At 38.8% G+C, this 14,270-nt stretch overlaps 1 protein-coding gene across 2 annotated transcripts in view; it reads right to left on the bottom strand.

Moving 5' to 3' along the window:
- The window catches only part of mTor (serine/threonine-protein kinase Tor), a 141,750-nt gene that overhangs the window by 37,702 nt on the left and 89,778 nt on the right, over window positions 1–14,270 (bottom strand). For both annotated transcript variants that reach the window (XM_070100585.1, XM_070100591.1), the window contains 5 exons: window positions 14,151–14,270; window positions 11,127–11,324; window positions 8,664–8,834; window positions 7,910–8,101; window positions 115–291 (listed from right to left, as the gene is read on the bottom strand). The exon at window positions 14,151–14,270 is cut by the window's right edge and continues 17 nt beyond it. In XM_070100585.1, coding sequence (XP_069956686.1) covers window positions 115–291; window positions 7,910–8,101; window positions 8,664–8,834; window positions 11,127–11,324; window positions 14,151–14,270 — 858 coding nt within the window. The remainder of the gene's footprint in view (window positions 1–114; window positions 292–7,909; window positions 8,102–8,663; window positions 8,835–11,126; window positions 11,325–14,150) is intronic.

Raw genomic sequence — 14,270 nt, forward strand, 5'->3', positions numbered from 1 at the left:
GTTAATAATTGCACCTATTGTATGCACATTTGGAATGTGTGTAAAACAAAAATGATACATTGCATTCAATGACCTTTGAAACTACCCAAGAATACAGTAAAACTTTATACCCACCTTTACCACTTTCGCAACAAGAATTTCATATCTGGGATGACTAATTCTGTGTTTGGTTGTTATGCGGTGAATGACAGGTATGAAGCACCCGTAAGACCGTCCCAGCTGAGTTGCCAGAGAGCAAAGTACATCCATTGCTTGCTGACGCAGTTCTGGGCTTGTATCTAGAGTCCGCAGCTGACGATCATTAAAATATAAGAAAAACATAATATATTCAAGACAATTATAACAATACACAGTACCTATCAAACAATCATTACGGCAAAAAAAAAAAAAGGAATACTGTGTGTTGAATGTGCTAAATTATACAAGACAACATGAACAGGTTTCACTCAAAAAATAAAATGAGTAAAATAAAGTATGAAAAAAAAAAAAAATGCTCTATATGGTGAAGAAAGACAAGTATCACATTTTTTTTTTTTTAACAAGTCGGGCATCTCCCACCGAGGCAGGGTGACCCAAAAAGAAAGAAAATCCCCAAAAAGAAAATACAGTGGACCCCCGCATAACGATCACCTCCGAATGCGACCAATTATGTAAGTGTATTTATGTAAGTGCGTTTGTACATGCATGTTTCGGGGTCTGAAATGGACTAATCTAATTCACAATATTCCTTATGGGAACAAATTCGGTCAGTACTGGCACCTGAACATACTTCTGGAGTGAGAAAATATCGTTAACCGGGGGTCCACTGTACTTTCATCATCATTCAACACTTTCACCTCACTCACATAATCACTGTTTTTGCAGAGGTGCTCAGAAAACAACAGTTTGGAAACATATACGTATAAAGATACACAACATATCCCTCCAAACTGCCAATATCCCAAACCCCTCCTTTAAAGTGCAGGCATTGTACTTCCCATTTCCAGGACTCAAGTCCGGCTATATAAAAATAACCAGTTTCCCTGAATCCCTTCACTAAATATTACCCTGCTCACACTCCAACAGATCATCAGGTCCCAAATACCATTCATCTCCATTCACTCCTATCGAACATGCTCATGCACACCTGTTGGAAGTCCAAGCCCCTCGCCCACAAAACCTCCCTTACCCCTTCCTTCCAACCTTTCCGAGGATGACCCCTACCCCGCCTTCCTTCCCCTACAGATTTAAATGCTCTCCATGTCATTCTACTTTGATCCATTCTCTCTAAATGACCAAACCACCTCAACAACCCCTCTTCAGCCCTCTGACTAATACTTTTATTAACTCCACACCTTCTCCTAATTTCCACACACTGAATTTTCTGCATAATATTTACACCACACATTGCCCGTAGACACGACATCTCCACTGCCTCCTTGCTGCTACATTCACAACCCAAGCTTCATGCCCATATAAGAGTGTTGGTACTACTATACTTTCATACATTCCCTTCTTTCCCTCCATAGATAACGTTTTTTGTCTCCACATATGCCTCAACGCACCACTCACCTATTTTTCCTCATCAATTCTATGATTAACCTCATTTTATTTCATTAACACACTGGCTGATTCCCACCAAGGCAGGGTGGCCCAAAAAAGAAAAACTTTCACCATCATTCACTTCATCACTATCTTGCCAGAAGGGTGCTTTACACTACAGTTTTTAAACTGCAACATTAACACCCCTCCTTCAGAGCACAGGCACTGTACTTCCCATCTCCAGGACTCAAGTCCGGCCTGCCGGTTTCCCTGAATCCCTTCATAAATGTTACTTTGCTCACACTCCAACAGCACATCAAGTATTAAAAACCATTTGTCTCCCTTCACTCCTATCAAACACGCTAACGCATGCCTGCTGGAAGTCGAAGCCCCTTGCACACAAAACCTCCTTTACCCCCTCCCTCCAACCTTTCCTAGGCCGACCCCTACCCCGCCTTACTTCCACTACAGACTGATACACTCATGAAGTCATTCTGTTTCGCTCCAGTCTCTCTACATGTCCGAACCACCTCAACAACCCTTCCTCAGCCCTCTGGACAACAGTTTTGGTAATCCCGCACCTCCTCCTAACTTCCAAACTACGAATTCTCTGCATTTTATTCACACCACACATTGCCCTCAGACATGACATCTCCACTGCCTCCAGCCTTCTCCTCGCTGCAACATTCATCACCCATGCTTCACACCCATATAAGAGCGTTGGTAAAACTATACTCTCATACATTCCCCTCTTTGCCTCCAAGGACAAAGTTCTTTGTCTCCACAGACTCCTAAGTGCACCACTCACCCTTTTCCCCTCATCTATTCTATGATTCACCTCATCTTTCTTAGACCCATCCACTGACACGTCCACTCCCAAATATCTGAATACATTCACCTCCTCCATACTCTCTCCCTCCAATCTGATATCCAATCTTTCATCACCTAATCTTTTTGTTATCCTCATAACCTTACTCTTTCCTGTATTCACTTTTAATTTTCTTTTTTTGCATACCATACCAAATTCATCCACCAACCTCTGCAACTTCTCTTCAGAATCTCCCAAGAGCACAGTGTCATCAGCAAAGAGCAACTGTGACAACTCCCACTTTATGTGTGATTCTTTATCTTTTAACTCCACGCCTCTTGCCAAGACCCTCGCATTTACTTCTCTTACAACCCCATCTATAAATATATTAAACAACCACGGTGACATCACACATCCTTGTCTAAGGCCTACTTTTACTGGGAAATAATCTCCCTCTTTCCTACATACTCTAACTTGAGCCTCGCTATCCTCGTAAAAACTCTTCGCTGCTTTCAGTAACCTACCTCCTACACCATACACCTGCAACGTCTGCCACATTGCCCCGCTATCCACCCTGTCATACGCCTTTTCCAAATCCATAAATGCCACAAAAACCTCTTTAGCCTTATCTAAATACTGTTCACTTATATGTTTCACTGTAAACACCTGGTCCACATGCCCCCTACCTTTTGTAAAGCCTCCTTGTTCATCTGCTATCCTATTCTCCGGCTTACTCTTAATTCTTTCATTAATAACTCTACCATACACTTTACCAGGTATACTCAACAGACTTATTTCCCTATAATTTTTGCACTCTCTTTTGTCCCCTTTGCCTTTATACAAAGGAACTATGCATGCTCTCTGCCAATCCCTAGGTACCTTACCCTCTTCCAAACATTTATTAAATAATTGCACCAACCACTCCAAAACTATATCCCCACCTGCTTTTAACATTTCCAACTTTATCCCATCTATCCCGGCTGCCTTACCCCCTTTCATTTTACCTACTGCCTCATGAACTTCCCCCACACTCACAACTGGCTCTTCCTCACTCCTACAAGATGTTATTCCTCCTTGCCCTATACACAAAATCACAGCTTCCCTATCTTCATCAACATTTAACAATTCCTCAAAATATTCCCTCCATTTTCCCAATACCTCAAACTCTCCATTTAATAACTCTCCTCTCCTATTTTTAACTGACAAATCCATTTGTTCTCTAGGCTTCCTTAACTTGTTAATCTCACTCCAAAACTTTTTCTTATTTTCAACAAAATTTGTTGATAACATCTCACCCACTCTCTCATTTGCTCTCTTTTTACATTGCTTCATCACTCTCTTAACCTCTCTCTTTTTCTCCATATACTCTTCCCTCCTTGCATCACTTCTACTTTGTAAAAACTTCTCATATGCTAACTTTTTCTCCCTTACTACTCTATTTACACCATCATTCCACCAATCGCTCCTGTTCCCTCCCGCACCCACTTTCCTGTAACCACAAACTTCTGCTGAACACTCTAACATTACATTTTTAAACCTACCCCATACCTCTTCGACCCCATTGCCTATGCTCTCATTAGCCAATCTATCCTCCAATAGCTGTTTATATCTTACCCAAACTGCCTCCTCTTTTAGTTTATAAACCTTCACCTTTCTCTTCCCTGATGCTTCTATTCTCCTTGTATCCCATCTACCTTTTACTCTCAGTGTAGCTACAACTAAAAAGTTATCTGATATATCTGTGACCCCTCTATAAACATGTACATCCTGAAGTCTACTCAGCAGTCTTTTATCTACAAATACATAATCCAACAAACTACTGTCATTTTGCCCTACATCATATCTTGTATACTTATGATTAACCTCATTCTACATAAATCTTTTCGCCGACACGTCAATTTCCAAGTATCTGAAAACATTCACTTCTTCCATACTCCTCCTCCCCAATTTGATATCCAATTTTTCTTTATCTAAATCATTTGATACCCTCATCACCTTATTCTTTTCTACGTTCACTTTCAACTTTCTACCTTTACACACACACACTCCCAAACTCATCCACTAACCTTTGCAATTTTTTTTTAGAATCTCCCATAAGCACAGTATCATCAGCAAAATGCAACTGTGTCAATTTCCCTTTTGTATTTGATTCCAAATAATTTAATCCCACCCCTCTCCCAAACACCCTAGCATTTACTTCTTTTACAACCCCATCTATAAATATATTAAACAACCATGGTGACATTACACATCCCTGTCTAAGACCTACTTTTATCGGGAAGTAGTCTCCCTCTCTTCTACACACCCTAACCTGAGCCTCACTATCCTCATGAAAACTCTTTACAGCATTTAGTAACTTACCACCTATTTCATATACTTGCAACATCTGCCACATTGCTCCCCTATCCACTCCTCACTGCAACATTCATCACCCATGCTTCACACCCATATAAGAGCATTGGTAAAACTATACTCTCATACATTCCCCTCTTTGCCTCCAAGGACAAAGTTCTTTGTCTCCACAGACCCCTAAGTGCACCACTCACCGTTTTCCCCTCATCAATTCTATGATTCACCTCATCTTTCATAGACCCATCCGCTGACACGTCCACTCCCAAATATCTGAATACATTCACCTCCTCCATACTCTCTCCCTCCAATCTGATATCCAATCTTTCATCACCTAATCTTTTTATCCTCATAACCTTACTCTTTCCTGTATTCACTTTTAATTTTCTTCTTTTGCACACCCTACCAAATTCATCCACCAATCTCTGCAACTTCTCTTCAGAATCTCCCAAGAGCACAGTGTCATCAGCAAAGAGCAACTGTGACAACTCCCACTTTGTGTGTGATTCTTTATCTTTTAACTCCACGCCTTTTGCCAAGACTCTCGCATTAAAAGGCGTGGAGTTAAAAGATAAAGAATCACACAAAGTGGGAGTTGTCACAGTTGCACTTTGCTGATGACACTGTGCTCTTGGGAGATTCTGAAGAGAAGTTGCAGAGATTGGTGGATGAATTTGGTAGGGTGTGCAAAAGAAGAAAATTAAAAGTGAATACAGGAAAGAGTAAGGTTATGATGATAACAAAAAGATTAGGTGATGAAAGATTGGATATCAGATTGGAGGGAGAGAGTATGGAGGAGGTGAATGTATTCAGATATTTGAGAGTGGACGTGTCAGCGGATGGGTCTATGAAAGATGAGGTGAATCATAGAATTGATGAGGGGAAAAGGGCGAGTGGTGCACTTAGGAGTCTGTGGAGACAAAGAACTTTGTCCTTGGAGGCAAAGAGGGGAATGTATGAGAGTATAGTTTTACCAACGCTCTTATATGGGTGTGAAGCATGGGTGATGAATGTTGCAGTGAGGAGAAGGCTGGAGGCAGTGGAGATGTCATGTCTGAGGGCAATGTGTGGTGTGAATATAATGCAGAGAATTCGTAGTTTGGAAGTTAGGAGGAGGTGCAGGATTACCAAAACTGTTGTCCAGAGGGCTGAGGAAGGGTTGTTGAGGTGGTTCGGACATGTAGAGAGAATGGAGCGAAACAGAGTGACTTCAAGAGTGTATCAGTCTGTAGTGGAAGGAAGGCGGGGTAGGGGTCGGCCTAGGAAAGGTTGGAGGGAGGGGGTAAAGGAGGTTTTGTGTGCGAGGGGCTTGAACTTCCAGCAGGCATGCGTATCACATATAATATATAAATTCAAAAACCCTGGTAAATTTTTTACCTGTGCAAAATCCTATAGTATCTAGGTCTTGCTGTTTTGATCTTTTTGACGGAAAGCTGTCCATATGACCAACAATAAATATGCAGCAATCTGACATATAATTGTCCTGCTATTCATTCATCTCATGTCCCTACAAGTCAGTGATCCTTTTTCCTAAAAAAAAAAAAATACTGAATACAAAATACTTTAGCCATTCTCATATCCAAACATATTTAACTTTTCATCTTCCTTTTCTACATTCCTTCATCCAGTAACCTAGGTAATTACTTCTCACAAAAGCCACTACAACTGGGATATATTTTCCATGTCGTTTTACTGTTGGTTATAAATTGCACTACTCGTTAACCAAGAAAATAAAAAACTTAGTGATGAAGGCTTTCCCTTAACCCTTTCAGGGTCCAGAGGCCAAATTTCAAAGTGTGCACCAGGGTCCAAGAATTAAAAAAAAAAAAAAAATTATTTTTTCTTATGAAATGGTAGAGAATCTTTTTGTGAAGGCAATAAAACAAAAAAGTACAAAATTTGATGGAAAACTGATGAAATTATACTCTCGCGAATTTTTATGTGTCAGCAATATTTACACATCGGCGATTTTGCCAACTTTGACTCCCATTTTAGACCAATTACATTATTCCAGTTGACCAAATTCTTAGCTATTTCACTAGTATTACTTCCATTCTATCGATTGAGCACAAGAATCACCAAGTCAACTGTTTCAACTACAAAATAAAGTGATCGGAAATTGGTAATTTGGCCCATTTAACACAAAGTTCAAAATATTCCAATTTCAAAATAGGGTCCAGAATAAACAATGCAGGCATTCCTGGCACTAAACTAACATTTCCTCTATTCATTAGTTATGTTTTCAGATTTTACAAATGAATTCCATTTTGATTTTTTATTCACATAATGAATTTTTATTCAAGCCAAAAAATAGAAAATTTACTGTTATGCAATATTGTAATAATTGTATAAATAATATCACCACATTTGTGAACGTATATTAGACCCACCAGCTGGCATGTATTAGACATGTGAGGTCATTTGTTTACTCTTGAACATTGGCAAACATTTAACATTCCGCTACTTTGAGCTCAGTTTCAAGCCATTTCCAATACTAAAACCAATCAAAATCATCTCTATTTCTGTAATATATCTTCCATTCTATCAAATGAGACCAAGAAATCACAAATACAACTATAAAAAACATACAAAAAAGCATTGCAAAGTCGCTGTTTTAATCGAAAATTATGGTCTCAGTTTTTTCCTCTCATTATGCACTGTATGCTGCAGGATTTGTTTTATTTGGTGCATACATACCACAAAATTGTATTCTCTCATATCTAGGCCCAAATTTACCACTCACAGCTTATCAGTGAGAGCTGAGCTTATGGCGTAGATCTACGGTTTGGACCCTCAATTCAAAAGCTGTAGAACTACGGACCCTGAAAGGGTTAATTGAAGACATTATATATGGGACTAATAGCTAAAGCTCACCCCCATGAACTTAAATACATACACTAATTACTTCACACTGTATAATTACTATAACTCTGAGATCAATTTCTGTTCTTATGAAACAGGCAGAATTTGAACCCAGGCAGGAAAGTGCTCTATCCATTGTGTATAGAAATACACCCAGCTGGATGACTCATATTAGGCCAGCATGATACAGTGGGTTTAGGACTGGCTTGCTATGTTTTCAAATACTGCTCATTCCATGAGTTGTTTACAAACGATGTCATTATGATTTTGCAAGATGTGCATTACTGTTAGACTAAAAGAAAGCCTAAATTTCATACTCATTAATGAACATTTTTATGATACATGGTAACATTTGAAAAAAGAGCTTACCAAAGGATGAATTATCTTGGAGGTATAGTCAGACAGATCAAGATAATCAGCAAAATGATCCACGGTTTCAAGAGCTGTGCGACGCACAGAAAGAGGAACATCACTGGCATCAAAGAGCTTAACAATGTGAGGAAGAATCATGTGTAGGAATTCCTCAAGAGTTGCACCAAACTTTTGGAATGCCAACAACAACTGCAGATGAAAAATTAAAATGCAGGTAACAATCTTGATAAGACTACCAAGTAAAAATACGTGCACTAAAAACAGTATGCATACAAGGTTGGCTAAAACCTTAGGTCCATCCAGTTTTTCAGTCCTCATTTATTGCAGGGCAGTAAAACAAACCTGAAACCATTTCAAGTTTTTTGTCTTACTGTCTTTAGCAAATGAATTATACATACTGTTGAGTTTTTCAGATGGACCTAATTATTTTAACCTGCTTATGCTTTCACCCACAAATTTTATTTAGGAGATCTATAAAGATATTACCATCTTAGGATTCACCACTATGTGATAATCCCTCATATTTAGAATGGGGTGTTAAATCTAGTTTTGGTAAGTCAGCGGAGGCAAAAGCAGTTAACAGTCATCATCTGATTTACAACCCCCATGAAACACTGTGTGCTTTCCTGATGAATAAACCACCACCACCTTATACCTTTCTTCACATATGCTATACAACTACTACAGTCTATAAAAGTATATCAGAAAAGAGGTACTGCAAATAATTATTAAAATAAGCAATGAATTTTACCTTTCCAGTTACTTGCTTCTCCTTTGAGTCATTGATACATGACTTGAGTATCATAGGCACGAGTTCCTTGAGGTATATCTTGAATTCTGAGCTGACAGCCAGTGCGATGCTCTCTACCACTGTTATAATGGTGATGGTCGTCTCCAGTTTACCACCAGTTACCCAGAATTCCTTTGGTATCGAAGCACATTTCAGAGCATTACACAGTAAACTTTCTGAGGTAACAATGCTTTTCAGACAACACTTTAAGATTAAAGACTTCCTGAAGCTAACACTGACAACATGTGAAATTATGTTAATCTTACAAGCCAAAAAATTCTATTACAATTTTACAAATTATATAATGTGTGCTTTAAATATTTAAAAATTACTAATCTAAAACCTGGGGATATCTATCTATTCACTTTAAATTTATGAGATCTATGCACAACATCTGCATATTATCAAAATGTCACTAATGTATACAATGGGCAACAATGAAGAAGTCAAATAATTAAGGCCAATAAAAAAAAAGTTTCCAGTACCCTAACCCTACCCAGCCAAACAGCACTGCCCCTAAAGCTTTTATAGTTACATTATGCCCAATGAATGATACTGTATTTTAAATTAAATAAAATAAATAAAGATCAAGCGATGACATCGCCTCAATCAAGCCCACCCCCTCTCTCTCTCTCTCTGAAAGCCTATAGAACTGCATCTCTGATTGGTCAGTTTACCAAGTACAGTATTTCAGACTGCCATCAAAAATGAACCAATGAAGTGATTACTTTCATAAATCTATGGTAAATTATCTCTTGTCAGTGGTGGCCATGTGTTGTGCATACAATCTCTTACATAAATGAGAGTGTTGTGTATATAGCTGCCCTGCTCTTACCTATAAGAAGATACTGGCTACAATGCATGTTATGTGATGGGAATAATGTGTACAAAACCTTGACAGCAACTGTAAGAGGTTTTCACAGTCATGGATGAAAATGAGACATTTATTGATACTGAAGATAAACATGCAAGTGAACAACCAACAAGTGAAATTTTATTTGTGCCAAATGAACGTGGTCCTTGGACGAAACTGACTAATAGTAATGCTATGTATGGACTGTTACTTCGGTATGTTCTGCCCATTTTTGGATGCAAATTTATCCAAATTAGTGACTGGATGATGCCAAAACTTTTGCCAATACTGATACTCAAATTTAGGTCCATACCAATACCATCAAGCTCTGCCAATTCTGATACTCACCAACATTCAATTTTTAGGTTGATACCCATCAATACCAATACTTTGGCACACTCCTAATTCAAATACCATGCCTTCTGGAAACAAATAGTGGGGGACAGAATTCCACTGTAAACAAAGACATCCTGCAATTTTAAAGACCTACAAACAAAAGATGCCTTTGCCCTCCTGATGTTTACAGTGAAACAAATACGCCATTCCAATGCACAAAAATACCAAGGCACCGAATCCTACAATAACTATATGGTACGATAAATATGACACTTGTTCAACACCTGGATATATTTACTTCAAAAACAGTTTACCTGCACAACAAGTTTCTTCAAATGAATACAGAGGGAACATTTAAACTGCAGAGGTAAATTGACACAGCAACACCACAGAACCTTGGTGTAAGATCTACTAGTCACAGGAAGCAGGGCCCACTTCCACCAATGGGCCCTGCTATCCTATGACGATGTCTCCACCTCTTTACTTCACCTCTAACTCCAGTATATAAGTCACTTTCCTCATGCTTCTGCTTTACATTGATCTTCTTTACAATGATTTATCAAGGCTGAGAGACTAACCATCTCAAAATGACTTCTTCACAGATGATGGAGTGAGCACCTCAAAATTACCTCTCCACATCTTCCACTGACCCCCAGTTTAAGCATCTCTGTATCTGGCTGAAGAGGCCTGCTGTGCAGGCTAAACATTTCAGAAACAGACATTAAGACGCTGCACATACCTTATTCATCAACTTGTCCGAATCATATGCTACTAATGTAAGTTTATGGAGACAAAATATGCCATAGAATAAAATATACATTTTGATACAACAAGAACAAGCAGACGGGTGTAGAGTAAAAATGACTGAACTGGAAACACATACTGAACATTTTGAATGTTCAGTTATTCAAGACAGAGGTAGTACTACAATTCACACTAATTAATATGCTTCGGACACTAATAAAGAGCACATGTGTATTTGTCATTCAGAAGGCAAATATAGTTCTTCTGTTGAACATTATGCCTGACTGAAACAACAGAAAAATGTAAGTAAACCATACCTAATTTTTGATGACAAGGAACCAAAAACACACTTTTTGCGGACTAATTTTCAAATATATTCCTTCTTACCATTTGAGGGGGTTTCATTCTGTCTATAAGTATGACAAAACTATATTACAATTCACAATTGTAAAATGAACTAGAAATGAATATTAGTACTTATTATACCCCACCTTCAAAACCTCAATGATATCATCAAGATAGTTTCGAATGTGCTGCTTAACAATGCCAATTAATGTAGCCAACTGTTGGAATAAGTAATCTCGGAAATTGGCATCTGATGTTCTAATGACGATAAGGAGAGAAGGGATAACTTGTGCCAGATACGGCACCCCCTTCACACCCAGAGACTTGAAGATAAAGGTAATAGCCTGAAAAATATAAAAAATTAATTTAAATAAACTGTATGAATGTCAGATTTTATAATCAGTTTGTCCCCCAAGCCATATTGAGCTACTCTCCTGTGTTAGCTCCTTCCCATGTCTTGCCCATATGAACATAAACAGACACCCTCTTAGCATGCATTTTTTAACACACTGGATGTCTCCCACTGAGGTAGGGTGACACCTCCCTCCCCTGACAAAAAAAAAAAAAAAAAAAACCACTGTCAATCACTCAATAACTGTCTTGTCAGAAGTGTGTTGACATTATAGTTAATATGACCCTCAGAAATGCAACATCCCTACCTCCACCTCATCAGTCTAATATATTCTGAAGAAACTGCTTATCCTAAGATACAAAGGAAAATTAAAGAATTCAAATAACAATAAGGCCATTGAGTCTAAATGACACTTTCATGAATGACTCGCAGTGGATCACTGCAACACAAACAATGGAACACTTCTTTGCCACCACTGTAGGCACTCTCTAGGCTTATCAGTTGATCTGGTTATCCTTCAAGGCTTCCCACAACATGGCTTTTGCTGGTGGGCACCACTGTGGAGGGAGGCCACTGGCTGTAGCACTGAGGCATGAACCATCAATTACGGTGGACCCTCGACCAATGATATTAATCAATTCCAGAGAGCTCATCGTTAGACAAAATTATCGTTAGTTGAATTAATTTTCCCCATAAGAAATAATGGAAATCAAATTAATCCGTTCAAGATACCCAAAAGTACGAAAAAAAAAAAAAATTTTACCACCTGAAATATACATTTTCTTATACACAAACAGAAGGATAGGTGCACAATACATGTATACATATGTATATTGTGTAATGAAGAAAAAAATGACACTTACCTTTATTGAGGATGTGGTGACGAGTGATGGGATGGGAGGAGGGGAGATGATGGACATTATTATATTTTGGAAGGGGAATCCCTTTCCATGATATCCATTTTTCGTTTATCCACGCCAATAATAGTCTCTCAACATCTTTGACTACTTGCAATCTGTGTTTCGAAAACATACTTGCATCTTTCGCAACAACAGCTTCCTTGATTGCCTTTCTGTTGGCCAAGATAGTAGCAATGGTTGATTGGGGTTTGTTATACAACTTGGCCAGCTCGGAGACACGCACTCCAGTTTCATACTTTGTGATGATCTCCTTCATTTCAATTGTAATTCTCACCCTTTTTACCACAGGGTTGGCACTAGAAGCTTTCTTGGGGCCCATGGTGGCTTATTTTGCAGTTACAAGCACTAAAAACACTGGAATAATAGAAAATGTACTGAATGTATGTGTGGGTGCGTCCGCACTGGCTTGTAAACACTGGCATATTAACTGAAGGCAGGGCAGCTAAGGCGCGCTCAGGCCAGACGGAACACGTGGATGAGTTCGGGACAAATCATGTTGGTTTTTTCATCGCTGGTCGGGCCAAAATTTTTACGCTCAAACGCTTCGTTAGTCGAATTTATCATTAGACGATGCCTTTGTTGGTTGGGGGTCCACTGTATCTTCATGTTCAATGGGCAATTTCCTTAAGAGACTTTTCCAACTTTCCAAGTATAAATATAAGCCATTTTGGGAAATGTTTGTTGGAGCTACCACAGTTACTAAATATAAAAAATCCAAAAAGCAATAATTGTTGCATGCAGCCAACAGTAACAGCCTGGTTGATCAGGCTCTGATCCACCAGGAGGCCTGGTCACAGACCGGGCCGCGGGGGTGTTGACCCCCGGAACTCTCTCCAGGTAAACTCCAGGTAAACATGTAAGAATGAAACTTCCTCCGCTTACTTCCTGAGAGCAACTGGTGATCTACACTGGGTAAGGGTGAAACAAATCCCCTCAGTATGTATGGTCTACTACAAAAATAAAAATTTCTGTATTCTGATATAAATCCAGTTTGTACCCTACCATCAACTCTGATTTCCAAAACATTTCTTCTATGGATATCTTCAAAAATTTAATCTTTTGATTTCTCAACATAAGTTTATAGTGCTCATCTTTAAGGTATGCTGGCCTCCCTCTAAAACAATGTCCATAAAATAGGTTGCCCCTTACTCTTCAGGACATTCTTCAACCATCTAGGTAGTAACACACATTCTCCATAGTTTCATGAGGTAAATTCCATCATGATTTGCGAATGGTTTCTTAAAGCCGTAGGAGTTGACATCCATTCCTCAGTAAATCTCTATCACAGCCCAGAGGTTCTCAATAGTTCAAATCTGTGGAATATCCTGACCTGTCACTGAAGAAGAGTACCTCACAGGCACGAAGCAACTGAACAACAGATTCTGAGTGTGGCAAGGAGCACTGTCTTGCATAAAAATATTGCATCACACTGTGTGAAAGATTCAGGCAAATGAGAACAAAGCAATTCTAGTTGTGTTTCTAGTTACATTATTACAGTTAACCTTAGCAGGGACATTTTGTCCCTGGATGTCCTTTTGGTATGGGTATGTCATTAGCATCATTCCCAAGGAGTCAATGGAACCAAGTCCTCACTAGACACTCTTACACATTGGTGGCTTCTGCTATTTCCTTTCTTTGACAGCCTACCTTATGTAATCCAAAGATCTTTGCAACTGTCTCAATTCTGTGACTTACTCCCACCCATATTAATTTGTCAATACCCAAAAACACATTTGTACCACAACTTGACTGTTTGTTGTACCATATTTTAATTATTTTACTAATAGATACTGACACACTGACAGGTATTCATGCAGAACTAAAAACAAGATGGTACTTTTGGCTGCTTTGAAGACTTGGTTTAGTAAACAAATTATGATCTAAGAAAGCCAACTTACCCGCACAACCTCATTATGGTGTTGAGCAAGGGCTGGATCTTTGATAACTTTAAGAAGCATAGCAATCGCACAAGCTGGATAGAACTCCTCCAAGGAAGAGTAGTTCAGGTTCACAAGCAT

This window comes from Cherax quadricarinatus, chromosome 5 (genome assembly GCF_038502225.1).
Source record: "Cherax quadricarinatus isolate ZL_2023a chromosome 5, ASM3850222v1, whole genome shotgun sequence".
NCBI lineage: Eukaryota > Metazoa > Arthropoda > Malacostraca > Decapoda > Parastacidae > Cherax > Cherax quadricarinatus.